The sequence below is a fragment of the Pocillopora damicornis genome, chromosome 5 (assembly GCF_964200805.1).
Source record: "Pocillopora damicornis chromosome 5, jaPocDami1.2, whole genome shotgun sequence".
NCBI lineage: Eukaryota > Metazoa > Cnidaria > Anthozoa > Scleractinia > Pocilloporidae > Pocillopora > Pocillopora damicornis.
This window is the reverse complement of record NC_142674.1, coordinates 10081867-10101911: the sequence shown is the minus strand read 5'-3', so window position 1 is coordinate 10101911 and position 20045 is coordinate 10081867. Positions and strand designations below refer to the sequence as shown.

Below are 20045 nucleotides of genomic sequence, written 5' to 3'. Positions count from 1 at the left end.
GTTTTTTCCATCGCTGTTTGGGCTTTTGCTTTTGCCTGGGTGGCAATAATAAACTAAGCCCTCTGTGTCAGAGAGTTGATTCAACGTGTTCGAACACTTTGTAAACTGGCCTGAAAAATAAAAATATCAGAAAAGTATCTACGTATACCCTACTGCCTCTTTAGGACAAAAACATGACTTTTTCGTATTCCCTGTCTTAAACGCAAACCGCAGCTCACGTAGCATCCTGAATGGAGATGAAATCCAAGATTTCCTATAGAAGTGAGAAGACAAGCATCCACGCCTCCTTCACACGGGAGAGGCAACAAGGATGTTTTCTTCTCCTGACGTAAAAAAAGCCTTTCCACGGACAGTTCCCCACAACAATGGACCATGGTCCAATCAGACGCCCACCAAGTTATTCTGATAATTGAACCTCTTTAACAATTCTCGGGAAATAAAGAAAAAAAAAAGAAAGAGAAAGAAAAACAAAACGCGGTAGCGAATGGGAAGTCAAATGCAGGGTCACGTTAACGTATTTACCTTCTTCTTCCTCCAAAGAGGGCTCCGGACTAATATCTGCTGATGCTCGAACACTTTCGATTTCGCAGTCACCTTCATTATGAAAATTACTTTCAGGAGTTTCCTTCTCTGAAACGTAATGGGCATCATGGTATAGTCTGACTAATCCCGTTTCATTGAACAGTTTTACTGTTAGCGGATAATTTATGAACTTGTTTGTTTGCAAGCTGTACCATTATCCTAGATTGACTGGTAACATGTTTCATGCGAACTGTTAGGATAAGCAATGTCAAAACTACACAGTATGGAAAAATGTCAGAAAGATAATGACCGAGCTTTAATTTCAGCGTTCTCCTTACTCTACCTGAACACAGTAGTAGAACTGTTTTTCCTAGTTTATTCTGAAGACCTTTATTATAACTCCGATAACCTGAACAAAAGATTATCCCTGATAATTGGAGACTTCCATATATCATGGATAATTTCTCTGACTTCAGAGAGAATCCTTGTTTTGAAGAGTATTGTTTGTCAAAAATCCCATAATTCCCTTGGAGCATCGCGAGTCTAATCCGCACATTCACACCACCAAAACATGTTTAAAATCAGAAGCAGAGAACAGAAAAACTGAGTTTTCCATAGCATTCAATTAATCGCACACGTGTATTTTCAATGCGCTCAAACATCGGTTTAAGGAGCTTCTGGTAAAAAAAACAGATCAAACCCATGTTTTGCAACTTTAAAAACATAATTCTATGCTTTGGTGTGAATGGGGTATAATAAGACATCTGGTGCGGCCAGGAGTTCACTTACATCATATACCATTGAATGCATGTTTATATGTAGAAATGGCTTTTTTATAATCGTATTTTTTTTTGGACATATACATCATTTAATTTTGTACTTAGTATTAGAGCGTTCTCACTAATAACCTCAAGAGATTATAAGCTGCTAACCATTAGGAAATTGTTAGTCGACGCTACTTTATAATTTAATTTTTTTTTAATACTTTGGATCTCCAGCAAGCCGGTGGGCGGTATTTTAGAAATGTTTTAGATACAACTCTTTCGAGAGCTACCCGTTTTCCCGTGAAAGTTAAGGTTTAGAAACATAAAGTTTGCTGTCAAACGAATTACACTTTTTACCTTATTATTCTTGCCACAAAGAGAGTATTGTTTTACTTTCTTAGGAAATATTTCACAAATTTTAGATAATTTTGAAAACATCTTTCGATGTTTCATATTTTCGTCATTCAGCGGTACCACAAGATTACAATTTTTGGCAACTGAAGATCCTAACACTGGTCGCGTTCTTTGTCAAATTTCGTTTGTTTCTTTTTCCTTTCTAAGAAAATTCTTTTGTGCATCAAACTTTTCACGATATTTGAAACTCATATCTAAAATCAAAATTTAAAGAAAAAACGTTTCTGAACAAATGTTTTCCTTCATTTTATTTTAACTTATTAGAATAACTTACCAATTTCCATTACGAAATCTCTCTGTATATTTTTACCACAAGTTGAGGTATGAGTTCTTTTGAATGATCAAAGAAGGTGAAAAAATATTTTGGTTTGAATAATCATCTGTCAGGTGAATTTTCAGTTTGTTGCAATTTAATCGCTAATTGCGGAAGGTGGTAATTGCCTAATAATCTTGAGAAACAACTAAAAGTCTCACATATTCTTTTGTTTGAATTTCTATTCCGGATTTGATCAGAAAGCGACCACCTGAGGAAATTTGAGCGCGTTTTGATGAATTGAGGAATTCCGGAAAACGAACTTATAACGTTTTGCTAATTAGTGCAGAGGAAAATTACTTTAAGTAGATGAACAACGTGGCAGATAATTTTACAAAGGAGACCAAAGTTTGTCAATTTAGCAAAATGTTTCAGTTCCATCTTTCTCAAGTCAAGTCGTGAAATCAAAATTACAAATTATTATATGACAAAGTAGCCTGGGGTAAATGCGAACGTTCTGATTGGTTCTTACTTGGTCCGTATTTTGACATATGGACTGTTTCCGTGAAAATGGTCATAAGCCGAGTATTTTTCGGTCGCGAAAGCCGGCAAAATCATAAGAAAAAGGTTGGCGCGGGAGCCATATAAAAAACTACTTACCAACCTCGCTTGCTCAAGTCATACTCGCTCGGTTAGTAAAAAGGGAAGAACTTTGAAAAGTAGAGAGACTCACTTTTGGTTAGTCTAAAAAATTATAACTCATGCAAAAAGTTTTCGTTTAACAAATTTGTGTACAATTTTGTACAGGTGCGGTGTCAGAAATTAACCAACAACAAAAATAAAAGATGTTCAAAGATAAAAAAATAATTAAGTAGATGAACAAAATGGTAGACAACTACCGTGTATACTTATGACCGTCAAAATAATTATAGCTATTTAGTACCTCGCGAAATGACGCGAAACTTACTGTTTGTCCATGTTGAAATTCCCATTCAAGTAAGCTATTGAGTTTTTGCAAAATTTTTAACCAATGTTAAAACGAGAATTGATTTTATCTCAGAGCGTAACCTGAATGTGTAGCCATTCTTTAGCCAAGTCGAGGCTAGGGGCTTGGACTCCAGTCACGCAACTGCTTCCTATGGGTCAGTTGTCACAATTCTGTCACGGGATTTGCTATTCATTCTTTCCATGGTTGCTGGAATCATATATTTGCTTGTTTGTTTCTCAGTAACTGATAAAAATGGCGACTCAGCTGAAGGTATGTGATTTCTGAATGTTAAAAAAAATGCTAGATTTTATTCTGAATTATCGTGAATATCAATTTCTTCTTGCTTCTTGACGGAAGCCATTTCGTTACCAAACAATACCCCAGATTTTCCTTGATTATGATCATCGAAGAACGTTCGGTACTTCATTTGACACTCTTCTCTCGTTGTGAAATACATTAGGATAACATTGTTCAGGATGAAGTACAAAATGATTAAAAATAATCGATTTTCTTTTTATGCTATCGACAATCCCTGGGATATCAGGGGGGGTAGAGACGGGGGGGGTTAGCGAAGAGTGGGGAGGTCAAGATATACAAATTATCCATCAGAGCTACTTTATTATGTATTAAATCCCACCAGATGGAAAGGGTTTGGCTTCCATTGACCTATAAAATTCTTAGTTCTGTTGACCAATAGCTAGAAGAGCTTAATACATTATTGAAGGAATGATGGCTGAAGCATAGGCAGTGATCTATCTATCTATAGGTGGGTTAGAGATTCTTGGACTGACCAACCTCTTTCACTGGTTATGGGTATGTAAAGGTAGACTGACACATGAGCAATACTCCACCAATGTCCATCAGTAGAGTGCCTATCAGCTGACCATCAGTTGATTATTAAGGGATAATCAACCAACCTTTACCTTTTCATCAACGCACTATTGAGCACTATTTCAAGCCAGCTGGCTTGAAAATGTTTCAGTCAACATCAAGTGATGAGTAAATGGACTTCATCAGCCACCCATAGCACAGTTATTACCATTCAGTACATTAATAGTCAGTTTCAAATCCTTGCCATCTCCAAGACTTGTTGTTTTCCAGATACAATTGCCCTAAACACTGGTATATGAGCTGCACTTTCAGATAAGCAGCATCCCAAGTTTGACAACTCAAAGTGGAGTCTTGAGAGCTTTGCTCTGATGTTGTTTATTAATTTCTCCACTGAATGTATTTTCTCACCTGAATTAGGGCAATAGATTTATCTGTCATAGATTCTGGACCACTAAGCCAGACCAACACATTACACTATAAAAGTTCACCCTTAAAAATTATGCATACATCTTGAGACAAAATTATTCGACCCAACTAGTAGTAAGGCCATAGTGAAAATTAATTACAGCAAGTAAAGCTTAGTGATGTACAGGGGGAGGGAACATGGAACCAAAAGAAGGGAATGGAGATACCATGCAAGAAAATTTCCTTTTCAACTACTCCTTTGCTACCAATTGTACTTCAATTGATGGATTTAATTATCTTTAATTTCGAGTCAACTGGTAAAGTAATTTTAAAAACAAAGGAAGAGTTATATAAACAGGGCATACTGTTTTTATTATGGTCAATAATCAGGTCAATAGTAAGGTGCTCACTGGAGATGTTACTGATCAAGCAAGTTGGATTAAAAAGGTACATGCAAGGTGCTAATAAATACTTGTGTTATAAATATCTAACACCTATCTACCCAAGTGAAAGTAGTCAGTGGTGGATATTTACTGGTATTTACTGGCCATGGTAAATATCCACCACTAACTTCCTCCATGGAGGTGAATAGTTGTTTTAGCACATACTAAAGCAGTGAGATAATATAATACAAAAAGATGATTTAAGCTCATTTATTCCTGTAACAGTTACAACATTTTCAAGCAGAAGTCCCATGCATGTTACTCAGAGCTGAATAACAAAGGGTACCAGAGTATAAGTAGCCAATCAGAGCAAGCCTTCAATGCTATGCACTCTTTTAATATATACATGTACTAACAATGTTCCTAGCACTATATTGTCACTTAGTGTCTGAAAACTATTACACAGATGTAAACACAAATTCCTTTTTGGCCAAATGACACTTGAGTTACTCCAAAGTGTCAAGTATAATTGATTATAATCCTTTTTTAGCAGCCATGGATTCAATAAATCAATCACTCTGGAGGAACTGAAACCACACACCACTTTTTGGGCAGCAATGAAGACCAGCCTTGAGAGAGAAAGAGAAATCAGTGCAGCTTGAATCTCAGAAAAAAGTGTCAGTTGAGACAGGTTCCAAATAACTGAGCCCAAGTTAGAGTTCATTTAACTCTAGGATCCAACTTAAGCTGCCCCAAAAGCATCTAGGTAGCATACGCAGTAATTTAACCTAGAATTAGTTTTAAAAAAATTGTTTTACCTAAATTATTTATTTTTCCTAATTTTTCCTTTTGTTTTCCTAAGATTGGGGCAAGGGCACACATGAGGGCCATTGGATTCAAGGCAGGTTGAAGTTTTTTTAAGGTTTTAGTCATTAACTAGTGCACAACTAGTTTTTTCCTGGTTCAAGACCCAAATAATATGATAATTAATTAAATCAGAAGTTCATAGTTCAAGTGTGTTTGCCCTCAATCATGAATTTACACAAATTTTAAACAAATTTTGTGAGATGATCAATTTCATCAACACAGGTAAACTTCCTGGACTTAATTTTTTTCCAGATGTTACACTTTTATATATTTTAATATTCAGTTAACCTCAATTCCTATAAATTTGTCACTCATACTCCCAAGCTCAAAAATTTTATGATAAATCTCTTAATATATTCACGCACAATTGTTTGGTCAGAAATGTCATCCAAAATGTTTTTAAAAGTGAGACAAGACAAAATAATTATTCTTACGTGTACTGGCATAAGACTAGATTAATTCAGGGTAATAGAATGTACCTAGATGATAATAAAAATTTTGATGTCCTAATGTTTGTGGAAATGCAGTCGGAAAGGATCCCAAAGAGGAGTGCTGTTCATACTTACTTGTTTGCTGGGGGGGGGGGAGGGTATAGTGTTTGCATTAAATTGGAAGAGTGTCATACATTTATTTATTGTTTGAGTTGATCATAACCTTTGCATGACTGCTTAATCACTTAGGATGAAGATTTTGTGAAACCCTTGATAACTGTGGCTTGCCCCTATATCAATGTAATACCATGCAACTTTCACTTCAGGTTGGTGAACTATTCACTAGCTATCCTGAATTATAATTGAAATAACTATTTTATAACTCAGACTTACCATAACTAAAGGGTGGAAAATAACATACTTTATAATATAGCAAGGTGGTCTTTATTGAGGTTATGCAAACATTCTGATTGGTTCTTACTGTGTCAGGAATTTTTTTATAGGAACTGTTTCCATGTATTTTTGTTTTTGAAAGCCAGAAAATTTGAATAAAAAAGTTTAAATGAAGAACTCAAATAGAAAGTTCAGATGAAGTTTATTCCATACTGCCATGACATCAGGTCAATATTCCCCAGAATGGCCCTCATGCTTGGTTAATAAGGAGTTATCATGTGTAACGTAAGGCATATGTTACAGACATTAAATATATTCTAATATAATTGTCATTGTGATCTTCAAAGGGAGCTTGCAGATCTTGTGATAGAGGCTGTCGAAGAAGAAGGAGGTATTTGTCTCACAAATGTGTCCTTTAGAAAATTATGTAGTGTTAATAGGATATAAGGCAGGCAAGTGATGAGAATAAAGGAAAATATCATCTAGGGGATTATTTATTGATCCTATACTAAGTTTTCTAGCTAACATTCTATGGCAGACAGTGAGGAAAATTACCAATGAGATCTTGGGAATGAAGGGGTTAATTTGTAACCGTTTGGAAAAGGAGACAGAGATGAAACTCTAATTACTAAAGAGAGCAAACAGTGGATTTGGGTCTGAGCAGGTTATTAAAGGGTGAAATGACAATATTTATACCTCAAGTTATCAAGCAGGTCAATTGGTGTTGCATACCTAGAAATAAAAAAAGATGCTGCCTGCATGCATACTGAGTTATCAGCTGTACTCAACAGTTGCTTTGTTAATTGGTATCACTATTGAGTCAGAAGACACATGTTCAGATTTTTCCCCTGAAATTCAAAATCTCTCATCGTTAGTATTCCTATCTCTTGTAATAGAGGGTACCCCCTCTGGGAAAATTCTATTGACTTGTCATGACCTATTACCTCAGTCCAAAATGCATACCTGAAAAACATTTTTTTTTACATTATCTATGATTATTACCATTATGATATCATTATTTCAGACTCAAGTTCCTACAAATCAGTTGGTATCCATTGGACTATAGTCTTTAATATTAGTATATAAGGGGAACTAAATGAAAATCTGTTAAATACTCATTCTCTCCATTGTACCTAAGTTGCCTTTGTTTTTGAAATTCTGACCAGGAAAAGCTGTCCTATGCTGCACACCTGTCATAAGTGATGCTATGACCATGGTAAAAGATCTGTTGTTAGTGGCTAATTATAGATAATAAAATGTGTTAGTGTAATAAGCTTTTCAAATAGTTCAAATGTTTGGCCTTGATAAATCTTCAAAAATAAGTTGTCCAAGGTGTTCATATTAGAATTAATGAGGAAAGTTCAGTATAAGATAGGGCAGTCATGTGGAGAAAAGATCTGTTGGTGCCAGAGCTGTCGTAACAAATTTCAAAATTGAAGCTTGATGTCCTAAAGTTTCAGAAATTAGGCTTGATAATCTGTGGGTTGAGAGATCTACTGGATTTGAGCCCTAGCATGGTTTTTTGTGTTCTTGGGGAAAAAAAAACCAGCTAGGAATATCAATGGATGCCAACAAACTGATGGGCAAATATCAAAAAAATCTGGGATGGCAATACTCCCAATAACATCATGCTTCAAAAACAAAGTAAAAGTAAAGTGAAGTGGGGTGGGAAAGGGTGGAAGATAGTCCACATAAAGTGCATATAAAACAGTGTGCAAGGATCTTATATCAATAAAAGTTGTATCAATACTAGATAGCTGACTGTTAGTCAACTGAATTCATTTTCTTAGGGAACAAGTGGTATGAAGTATTCCCTAATATCAAGGGACTGGATTACTGATTGTATTGAAATCACGCATGCTGGATACACTGGGGTAAGAATTAGATGAAGTTGTAAATGTATGGATGAAATATTGATGAACACATTTGTAAGTTTCACAGTGCACTTGTTGTCTGGGGGTTTTCAGATGTGAATATATGTCACATTCTTATTAGTAACTGCCTTTCTTGAGATTATTATCGTACCATCTTTCATGGCATGCTGAGGACCAAACTTGATCTTGTGTTCCTCTCAGTGTGAGTTGCAATCTTGTCATAGTCATGACAACTTATAGGAAGGTGAGAATTTCATCTGAAAATCTGTATGATTTAAATGGTTGCTGCACCATTTAAATTCAGTGTCACCTTCTTTATACCCTTTCCAGGATGGCATGATCTGCCTTGCTGGCTGTGACAAGACCATTCCTGGTGTCACCATGGCTTTACCCAGGCTTGATGCAGTAAGTAGGAATTTTTATAACCCAATATTAACTTAGTGTGTGGGTGAAAAGCCTATTTGAATAGACAATGCAAAAACAAAAAAGGAAAAAAGAAAATTCTTTTAAAAACATGCTTAATTATAAACCTGTAAGTATAACCAGTTTTGACTTAAACTTGTTGCTTTATCAAAATATCTCTGATATTTACAGGTTAAGACTAAGTCACTGAAAGATTTTAAGGTTTGAAAGTGGCATACATTATTTTCAACCAACAGTGTGGTGTTGTTATTTATGGAGGAACAATGCTTCCTGGATGTGGAAAGAAACATACAAATCTGAGTGCTGGGAGTCCTTTTGAGGTAAGATGCCTGTGGCAGACCATGTCAAAAATTTGTATGACTGCTGTTGTGGTCAGATATAGAAATTAGCCACATGTTTGTGCTTCTCACTGAAGTTAGGCCCTTTTGGCTGGGATTGCCTTTTGGATAGTGACTGCACATAAAATCCCATGTTGTAGACTTTATTTTCTCTTGTCTTTATTTTTGTGATTTAATTCCAGTACTTTGAAGAGTCAGCACTAAATTTAACACATTCCATGTGAAACCAGAGTGACTGTAGGTGACAACCAATGCATGCCTCCTTGAGGCCTCCATCAGTCTTTTTTATGTGTTTACCGTTGGTCTGTTTGCATTTTTTTATGGTAGCCCTTTGAACTGTAGTTTCCTGTTCCTTTATTCTAGTGCTTCATTAGGACTAACATTTCATTTTGCATTTTGATTGTCACTGTCCAATTGACCTTCTATAAGTGTATAATGGGTGAAACAAAATTTGTTGAAAATATGCTGTGGAACAGAAGACTAATAATGACTTTTAATACTTTGACCTTGGCTCGCTAAGGTATTACTCTATGAATATTGCATTTCTATTGTTCTGATTGGTTCACTTTGGTTATCAGCTTATATTCAGAGTCACCTTATATGGAAATATGTCTTGCCAACTAGTGCAGAGCTGAAAAGGCTCCAAATATCCAAAAGTTCAGGATTTAATGAAATTTGATGAAACAATAATTCCAGTCATGCATGTTGGATAAAAGATTGGTTGTAGCCAATTCTGATATCAAACACAGAATGCATGGAATAATTGTTGGATATTCAGTAGTGAGTGAAATTAATTTTGTTTTTTGATTGATGATCAGTCTATCAATCTAAATCTGTGCTTTTTTTCCTTGTAGGCACTTGGCTCATATAGTGCAGGCTTGATGGACATTGAAGATTTGAAGGATATTGAGTGTCATGCAATACCTGGTGCTGGAGCCTGTGGTACATATACAGCTGCCTTATATTTATGACAGCAAATTTAATGATATTTCCATCAACTCCTTTTTGTTCTTGATAACAGGCAAGTCTTGGAGACTGCTTACCCTGAAAGGCTCTGATTGTCAGAACTTTTTATTCCTGTTCTATCAACCTGAAGCAACAAAACTTTCATTTTTAGGCCGTCTTTTCTTTTTCAGGGCACCACTCTTTTTCAAGAATAGCTGTGAATTTTTGCAACTAACATCTACAGTGACCTTTTCTGGCATCCTTTTTTTAAGTTTCTTTTTTTGTTCAATTTTTTTACTACCTCTTCAGTGCTTGTGAGCTCCAGAAATTTTCAATTTTTTTCCAGTTTTTTACATTATACATCAGCTTCTGTGTTTTGTAATTTCATTTTTAGGTGGTATGTTCACTGCCAACACCATGTCATCTGTCGTAGAAACTCTTGGCTTGTCATTACCAGGTTTGTGATGATTCAGTTATCAATTGAAAAGACAAACCTGCTTAGCTTACCATGGAAAATGACATTCCTTGGCAAATTCCTTTGATCTCAGAAATTCTCATCCAATGCAGGAGCCCCTCCCCCTGAACAATGTAGCGCTTCAGCTGTGATGTTAGACAGAGAAGCTCACTTTGGGAAGGGATTAGAAAACATCAATAAAAACAGGATAGAAGAAAAACTAGTCTTCCAAGATCTAAAGTTTTACCACTGATTGTAAACTTATCTTAAGAAGAGTTATTTTACTCCATGCATATTCCAGTTTGTAATTCAAATAATGTTATTAATAACATACAAATATTGTATTTATTCTTTTGGTTTCTTTTTTTTTTTTTCCGTCAATTTGATAGGTAGTGCTTCTGGTGTTGCTGTAGATGGGGAAAACAAGGTTAGTTTCTCAAACTTTATGTTTAAGGGTTAAAATGTGCGTGGCTTCAGTTTTAAAAGTGGATATTAAAATGAATAAGTCTTTTTGTCCTTATTTACTAAACTAGATGCATCACTTCTTTTGATCGTGTTTTTCTCTGCCGTTTAGAGCAGCTCTACGTCTTTTGATCGTTTATTCCCAATAAACAGATAGACAGACAGACACACTGGCACACAGAGCTGACTCTCTCACCGTCTTCTGTTTCCTCAGGTGATATCAGCTAAGAAGAGGGAAGTCAAAGAGGCTGTGAGGGCGTTGTTTTCTTTGATGAAATCAGGAAAAACTGCAAAAAATATTTTGAGTAGGAAGGTGATATTTGTCCTTACGCCTCGTTCTTTATGTTACCCGTTGATAATGAAGTAGTGTATTGTTTTATAGTGATCACTAGTGATTTTGGGCACGGCTAAATCAGGAAATGGCACTTGGATCTATTCTGGCATGAAACTTTGCTTGGTCTTACAAATACTGAGTAGTATTTGTACTTCACTTTGAGCAGTTTTAAATCCTTGGTTTGCCTTGGTTGACCAGAAGGGAAATTCTCCATAGCGCGGCTTTTTGAGATAAATAAAGATAAGCTAAGGCATTATCAAACAACAAAGGCCTGTTACCTAAGCGATAATTATTTTGATTCTCCTTTGGATTTTGTACTTTAAATGTAAGTTAAAGGAAAACATCACCAATTCATAAGTAGGTTTCAGGGTGAGACTGATGTAGAATCGTGACCATGCACCTACTTAACATCGCCATGAAATCGCTGACAGTTCGGCCAATGTTCTTGCGCCTTAATCGATGATTAAACCACAGCAAAAGTTTTTTAAAGAATCAATTTATTGTTGAACAGGCCGTAACATTTTGCCAATACTTATGGTCCAGTTTACTCTGTTTTGTTTTGATTCTCATTTTTATCAGGCTTTCGAAAATGCTGTAACAGTTATGTACGCTTTAGGTGGATCAACTAATGGAGTTCTTCATTTACTAGCTCTCGCCCATGAGTAAGTTGTCTTTCCTTTATTGCAAAAGTGTTATGATCGCTTTGAGGAGTGGGATCCATCATTCGTTACATCTTTATGCCACTATCACTTTATAGACAATCCTAATGCCGTGTCCACAGAAGATGCCTTAAATTTTCTTTTGAGCTCAATTGGCTCTATTTGAATTACTTTTTGCGTGGAAAATTCGGCTTGCATCTCTCTAATATAGCAACAAATAAAGTTTTTCTTGTATCGCAAAACTTGCTTGTTCAGTGGGACTGCGTGTAAACGACTGATACGTTAAGTGGACCAAAAAAAATGATACGTCACAAGGGCGTAGCTGTCGGGCATAGGGGTGCAGCTTCTAAATCTTTCAAAGAGGGATTTGATGAAAACTTCCATGATCGGGGACAAGTGGTGTAAGGGGTGTTTGTCACTTATTTTGTATTAAAAATGAAATGGTAAGGTTAAAAGTGGTGGCGGTGGTGTCACAAGAGTTGAAAACTTATTTTAAAATTTTTTTCGCTATTTAGAAACGAAACGCATCGCTTTAGCAGTACTAAGGTTTACTGAGAAGCCTAATCAAGAGATGTACCATTAAGTGAATTAAAACACTCCAACCAGCAAGTCGTAAACATTTGCATACGACTGTTTTATCTTGTTTTTCTCTTTAACATTCAGATCTGAAGTAGAATTTTGCATCGAAGATTTTAATAAGGTTGGAGGAAAGGTTCCACTGATAGCAAATGTTAAACCACATGGCAAGGTAGGTATAGTCCACTCTCCTCATTCTTTCGGCTAAAATCGATAAATTTTCGGCCGAAAAACCTAGAAGTACACATCAGCCCAAAAACGATTCATTTTCTTTAAGAATTAATCGGTCTGGATTTTTTGTCGTTATTTTTTAGTATCAAATGGCTGATTTGGACAAGATTGGAGGTCTTCCGGTAAGTAAAGATTTGGAACTTTGTTTAGCAGTAAGTTACTGTGTTTCGTGAAGAAATTCAAGGGATTGAGTTACTTTATACCGAATCAAGTTTCGTACCCTCACTATCCTTTTAACGGAAAAGAGAACGAAGCCTATATTTAGTTATCTTGACCAAACAAGCTCGGTCAATAAAGGATATATCATATGGCCATCGGTAGACCACAGCCTACACACGAAGTGTGTGACAACTCGGCTTGCGTCAATTGCTTGACCTGTGTGCCATCGCTCACGGTACAGTAGTAAATTATAGCACGCGGAAGAACCTTCATAGAGATATTCCTTGCGTTTTTGGGATGAAGACAACGTTTTTCGATTAAACAGCTCAGCTCTGCCTATAGCTTTATATCTTTATATGCCTACCTGTGGTATAAACGAAGTCTTCCGGAAAATTAAACTAGAAAGGGAAGATTGGAGAGAAAAGACACCACTTTCCCAGCAGACATAGCACTACGCTTAGTCTTCGTTAAGATACCAACCATTTCTTTATGATCTATGAATAATATTAATCATCATCATCATTATCATCATCATCACCATCATAATAACGATGATATGATATTCTGCCTTCCATCGTCCTTTTGCCATTTAGTGTAGTGTGTGTGTACCAACATTATAATAATGAAAGGGGAAAGAAAACTAGGAAACTTAGTGCGCTAGTTTGTTAAAAGTAGAATTAATTCAGCGAGTGCTACAAGAATTGTTGCCGAAGATTGACCCTTATATTGCTAGTTTACCTTGCTGTCCTTTAGTCCAGTGTTTATAAAACTTTGAAACGTATTTATCATGACAGACTTGTCACTAAGGGGAAAAATCCCGCGATCATCAAAGTAAGGGATAATCAAAACCATCTTTGTTGCAGTTAGTGTTGAAAGAACTACTGGATAATGGTTTTCTACATGGAGATCAGATCACAGTTAGTGGGAAAACAATGGCTGAAAATCTTGCTGATGTACAACGTCTTTCTGAAATAGGACAACAGGTACATGGAGCCAGTGTGTTTATGTCAAAAACAGAAGATTCAGCTCCTACATGCGGACCATATATCAATAACTGAAAAAGTTCTATATTTTTTACAGTACATTTTTCGCTTCGTACAGCATATCCACTATTGCTTTCTACCAAGAACATATCCTGCTAGAACTCTTTATTGAAATACGATTCAAATGCCAACTACAATGATATCCGTTGCATTTGTATAACCTTCCACGCCTGTAAAGGCTATCTTAAATAGTGGATCAGCGTTATACTGAAAAATCACGGTATGTTGCAATATCCTGGTTTCGTAATTATTAGTCACTCAGCAGCTGAGTTGTTCTTTGTGTTGTTAATGATTATTTGATTTTGGTTATTTTTTTTAAACCTACATCTTCTTATTCGTTCATATGTCGTAGGACGTAGTGTTTCCAATTTCATCTCCAGTGGCGCCAGCTGGCAGACACATCTTGATTTTAAAGGTGACGTAACCAATATTGATGTTGGTTTCTCCTCACATTATTTTATTCAGGAGCACAACTGATTTACTACAAGCTCGCTAGCTGACCGGGCTGCGTACAGACGCCTAGACAAAATGCTGAACCTCGTCCCTTAGACGCTTCCCCGGTCAGCGGCCTGTCTCAAAAGTCCTGCTAACGGTTCCGAAGCAATATTAATAAATCGATAGTTTTAAAATCTGCAATCGTGCAGGTCTGAGCCTCAAAACCAGCCTTTTCGTTTGTTCGTTTCGGGGCTTCGGATAGTCCGTTTAAAAGGTTCAATAAAGCTATCTACAGTTTATACAATGTGTTCATTTCTACAGTCCAAGATACGTTTCTGAAAGACACGTCGGTGATAATGTTGCTCCTATGTTACCACTGTATCTTTACGAATTTATCAATTTGAGATATAAATTTAAGTAAAACGGGTATAGGGATCTTGTGGAATTTTCTCGTATCAGTTTCGTTATAAATAAAATGCAAGTAGCTACACAATTTTTCCAGAAAATTTATCGGGATTGTGATCTCTTTTTCAGGGGAATCTTGCTCCTGAGAGCGCTGTACTCAAATTAAGTGGAAAAGATATAGCTGGAGTGTTTCGAGGTCCGGTGAGTAATACAGAGATTAAATACGTATGTGCTGTAACTAGACATATTTCTGTTTTGTCGGACAGTTGGTGAAAGCAGTCCGATATGTGGAAATGGGATCCAATCCCTGACGCAAGTATAAATTTTGAAAGGCCATTGTGGTTACGACTATAGTACTCTGAGTGTGGAGACATTCTTCCTTTCGCTCTCTTTCTTGATCACACTCACCTTCATCCGGCTGACGAACAGTAAATGCTTCCTGACTTTTAAAGCTTGCTCGCCTAGATACTTCTCTAAAAGTCGTGGATAATCCTGACAGTAATCTGGTAAGACCGTAGTTATGGACTAGTTTTCTAAGCCGTCGCTTGCATTATTTGCCCGAGTGAAATTTGGGAAGGAGTGTCTTTGTAACTTTATGGCTTTGTTTTGGTTGGCCGACAAAAAATTGCACGATACTACCCTGCTGCAAATTTTTATTTTTGACCTGTGCACGATGATCAAGCAACGACGAGATCCTCGCAAGTGAGCTGGAAGAAAAAGAGCCTAAAGAATTCAGATTTCTACGGCATTCAACACCACTGTTGAATTGTGATCAGGTTCCTTGACGGGAACGAATAATCCATGAAAATTTGCCTCGCTCCCAGAATGTGGCCTCGTAACTTAGTTGGCAGCAGCATCCAACTAGTATTTGAGAGACATGAGTTCGAATCTGTAATTTCTGTAAATTTGGTTACCAGCGAAGATTTTTTGTTCCCTTGTAGACAACAAGAAATCGCCTCATTTTGATTCATGGATAGCAAATAGCAATGTAACATTCGAGTATTAGAATAACGTACGAAGTGCCTAACAGACTGCAAGTATTTACATAAATGAAAGCAGGATAACTTCTCTTTCACATCCTTTCAGCTGAATCAGTTACTTTTAATAGTGTTTCCTCGACTGACTGTCACCATTCTTTTGGTGCACATTCGCGCTCTGCAGTGTTTTGTCTGTGTAAGAGTGTGTAAGCATGGATAAGTTTTCCTTCTTTTTGCATAGGCAGTGGTATTTGATGGAGAAGAGCAAGCATTTCAAAGTGTTATGAAGGGAAAAGTAAGTCCAATGTCAGTGACTGCATCTGACACATCTGTAAAGGAGCTCTTTTGTATTGAGTATCGTAAAACCAGAACCAAACTAATCGCAAAGGCCAATCAGATTAAATGTTAGCATCGCAGTTAATTAAGGTTTTCCTATAATAGGTTGAGAGAGTAGCGCAATCTCGAATTACTTTCGAAATTCACTACCCAGGCTCGCTTAGTTAGGCAAGCGATAACAGTTCCATCTGGGCTCGCTTACAGATCTGGTAATCTTGTCCGCCCATTATTATCGTTATTGTTGCTGTTATTGTTCTCTGTGTCAACTCGCGATGATTGCTAGCAGTCGAGAAGAAGCCACAACGGTGTGACGAAGTTAGTTTATGGAAATCATCTTACAAATCGATAAAAAGATTCATGAAGTTCCCGATTTCTTTGATAGATCAAAGCCGGCGATGTACTGGTCATTCGATATGAAGGTCCACGAGGCAGGTGAGTGGTCTGCACATGATGTACTATTAGCAGTCCTTAGTCCCAGTGCTTCAATGTGTGCACATTTCAGTCTTAGTATATGTTGCCTCCTAAATCAATAAAACGACTTTTTAGCTCGTAAAATTCACGAAAGACTAGTATAAATTACAATCTGTCGACACTGGTTGAACTCTCTTGTCACATTGTCTACTTTTCTGTTTTTTTGGCGTGAATTCATGCATCACTTAAAAACAAAAACGTGTTAACAGGGTAACTTTTATTTGTTTATTACTCGTTAATTTCAGATTAATTTATAGGAGTAGCAATTCTATCTGATGACTGATTTTTTTAAAACCGAAAACTATCAGGAGAAAATCCTCGAGCACAAAGGCTAATATACTGCAAAAACGTTCACCATAAAAGGGTAAGCAATCAATGATGAGACCCAACGGCTTTGTGGGTACTGTTATACATGATAACCACAATTAGGTTCACGTGGTAAATGACAGAAGCTATCCACACTTTCCTGAAAGAAAATAATTGTCGTAAACAAAGATTTTCATGAATAATGAAAAAGTCAAGCATTATGCAACTGTACGAAGATTTTCAGTAGCTCTACCAATTTTTGAAACAACAGAAGTTTGCATAAACTTTTTACCTTTAAGCCTATGTGAACTAATGGCGCTCACGCGAATTTGCCCTTTTTATAGATGGCATGATGGTGTCCATTCTGCTGAAATGTTTAAAGCTTCTTAAGGGAAAGTTTTCAAAATATTTTTTTCATGTTTAGTCCAGGGATGCCAGAAATGCTGGTCCCCAGCGGTGCCCTGGTTGGCGCAGGACTGGGAAAGAAAGTAGCATTGGTAACAGACGGACGATTCAGCGGTGCTTCCCATGGTATCATGATCGGTCACGTGTCACCTGAAGCTCAGGTCGGAGGTCCGATAGGTTTGATACAAGATGGTGATATCATAGTAATAGATCAGGAAAATGCAACTTTGCATGTGGTAAGTTTAGTTAAATCTAGGTCTGCTTTTGCTTAGCTTTTTTCAGCTCTGTGATTGGTCCAGAATACTTTCGCCACTTTCTCAACCAATCAGATCCAAAACGTAAACCAATCGCGACTTGTTCACGTGATTTCCAGTGCTTCAGACTGTTTGCCTGTTTTAATTTGATTTTTCATTGGCTCCTTGAAATATTTTCCTTTGTTCCGATTGGATGTTGTAATTTCCTTGGTTTTGGTTTCAGGACACTCAGTCCACTTTATTTTTTGCGATCTTTTCTTGGTAACAATGATATTAGCACCACAAACTGCAAATGAATATGACTGCGAGACTAAAAATGCACGTTATTTTCTCCTGGCTTTGTGATTCCGGAAAAATTAGAAAGAGAAACCATCATTTGGAGTACCTTTCAATAACAAAAGGATGGAGATGACTTTATTTTTACCAGCTTAAGCAGTGCTGATTTATAATGATAACTGAACTGAGTGTAGTGCAATTTGGTCTTCATTCATACTCGTGGTTTCAAAATCGAACGAGCGCGCATAGAGCCAATCAGATTGCAAGCATTTCATCAGTGTTTTTAAAATGGATCTAAAATAGAATGAAAACAGACGGTTATAGATGTAAGTCGCAGGCTGAATTCTTCCCTGGGACTCAGAGCTATTCTTTGTCAGAAGCTCTATACAAACATGCATTGTATGGTTATTTGACCGATGAGCTTAATGTTGTCGTCGTTTTCTTTCTTTTCCTAAACAAGGAAAGCGGTTTTTCGCAAGAGCACACTTTTCTCAAAAATGATACAAATTTCTTTCTCAGGAACTCACAGATGACGTGCTGCGCGAGCGAAAGTTAAGATGGCAACCACCGCCCAGAAGGCTCACGGGACTACTTCAGAAGTACTCCAGAGTAGTTTCCAGTGCTCATGCGGGAGCCGTTACTCACTAATCAACAAAATATAGGGATCTAATTAAAATTTTTAGAAAAATAATGGCTAATCTTGATGTAATGAAAAATGATTATGATGGTAGTAAAAACCTGTCAAGAATTAAGAAAACAATAAATGAACAAACAAACGCAGGAGCCTATTAGGATTGGAATGCAATTAGATTGCAAAGTTCTCGTGAATATCTATCAGAAAAGACTCTTTGAAGGAACATATTTTCTCGTTTGCAGTTTGTCTAGAAACGATTCTTACGCATAAAATAGGACCGTATTTGTACATCCGTTTTAAAGCTATTATTTTACGTAGGGAATGTACTTATGTTACTTAAATAGTTATTAAATTCAATTACTTTGGAGGAATCTTGAGAATTGTCGTACCTTCCTTTAAATGTATTTTACATTTACCTCTTTGGCCAATGTTAAGGGATTTATTTCAAAAAGATTGTACAGGTTCTTTCTATCCCACAGCCGTGTTTTTACCCTGTTTTATCGAAAAGAAGCGTTCCATTTCTCCGTCTCATTTCGGTCGGTATCAACCGATTTCGTAGGCTTTGCACGTCACGCCATAGGGGACTCATGTAACAAAGTCCATCGTGAGAGACGTCCAGCTTACTGCTTAGATAGAAATGTCGAATATGATACTTTTGCGCAGTGGTGATGGTAAAGGTGAACCTGGCGATTTAAGTGAAAGACGGTGCATTCAGAGAAAAACGCAAACATAATCAGAGGATATGAGATTTAAAAAACTCCGAGTTCTCCTAATAGGAGTCAAACGTACGTCCTTACGATTAAAACTTCGGGTGCATTGCCACTGAGCTCTATCAGCTTTGACTAAATCGGTCCTAGGTCATCTAGTCGCCCTCTATTCACGAACCACACCAAGCCCGGAAGAATCTAGGAGAGCAGAAATGGCGACGTCGTTAGTTAAATTTGCTGATGTGTTTGCCTGCTCAATTGATGACTCGGAGAGAACAAAATAAATGTCAACGCACTATCAATACCGGAGACAATAAGCCTATCCGCCAGAATCCAGTACGCCTGCCACTGGGTCAGAGAGCAGTGACAGAGGCACTATCCTCACAGTATGGAAGAAGTTATTCACCATGGACTTAGTGAAACGATTTACTTTGCCACGAGTCGGCTATAGTTCAGTGGTAAGGCATCCGAAGCGCTAATCGAAAGGTGTTAGGTTCATATCCTATTGGGAGAATTCGGAATCCTTTTTTCTCCAAATATGCCTGAGTCGCTCACTGAATACATCATCTTTAACATAAAATCAACAGGCTTTACATTTGCCATCTTCATTAAATCATCATTGTGCAAAACCAACATTCGACATTCCTATCCAAGCGGTATAGTGGAAGTTTGTCACCACAGAACTACTTTAACAGTTTATCCCAAAACTAGTCTACTACAGCTCAGTGGTAGAGCATCTGAAGCACTCATCTGAAGGTCGTAGGTTCGAATCCTATTGGAGACACTCCTTTTTTTGTTCTGTTTTTTTTTTTTCTCCAGGTATTTCTGTGTCATTTAGTGACAAAGTCATATTTCAGTTAAATCACCAGGCTTAAAATTTATCATCTTCATTTACGTCATGGTTGCGCAAAAGCATCATGGTGGGACATTTTTTACCTCAGAACTTCTTTAACGGCTTAGCTTACCACGAGTCGACAAAGGCCCAGTGGTAGGGTATCTGAAGTAGTCATCGGAAGGTCGTAGGTTCGAATCCTGTTAGGAACACTAGGAGTTTTTTTTCTTTTTTTTCATCTCAGCGTGCCTATGACAT

General features: G+C 37.0%; 1 protein-coding gene across 2 annotated transcripts; it reads left to right on the top strand.

Moving 5' to 3' along the window:
• Positions 1–3061: 3061 nt before the first annotated feature.
• Positions 3062–18619, top strand: LOC113682262 (uncharacterized). 2 transcript variants are annotated; one of them, XM_089206592.1, is made up of 23 exons: positions 3062–3211; positions 4568–4624; positions 5423–5461; positions 6108–6184; positions 6599–6642; positions 7418–7467; positions 8042–8125; positions 8456–8530; positions 8785–8868; positions 9741–9828; positions 10226–10288; positions 10675–10712; positions 10962–11060; positions 11661–11743; positions 12404–12488; positions 12631–12669; positions 13570–13689; positions 14102–14164; positions 14719–14790; positions 15808–15861; positions 16285–16334; positions 17104–17320; positions 18134–18619. In XM_089206592.1, the coding sequence occupies exons 1-23, from the start codon at positions 3194–3196 to the stop codon at positions 18260–18262; spliced, it is 1728 nt and encodes a 575-aa protein (XP_089062718.1). In that variant the 5' UTR covers positions 3062–3193; the 3' UTR covers positions 18263–18619. The 2 variants fall into 2 exon arrangements, with proteins under 2 accessions (XP_089062718.1, XP_089062719.1); XM_089206593.1 differs by having other exon boundaries at positions 3122–3211; positions 3708–4624.
• The last annotated feature ends 1426 nt before the right edge of the window (positions 18620–20045 follow it).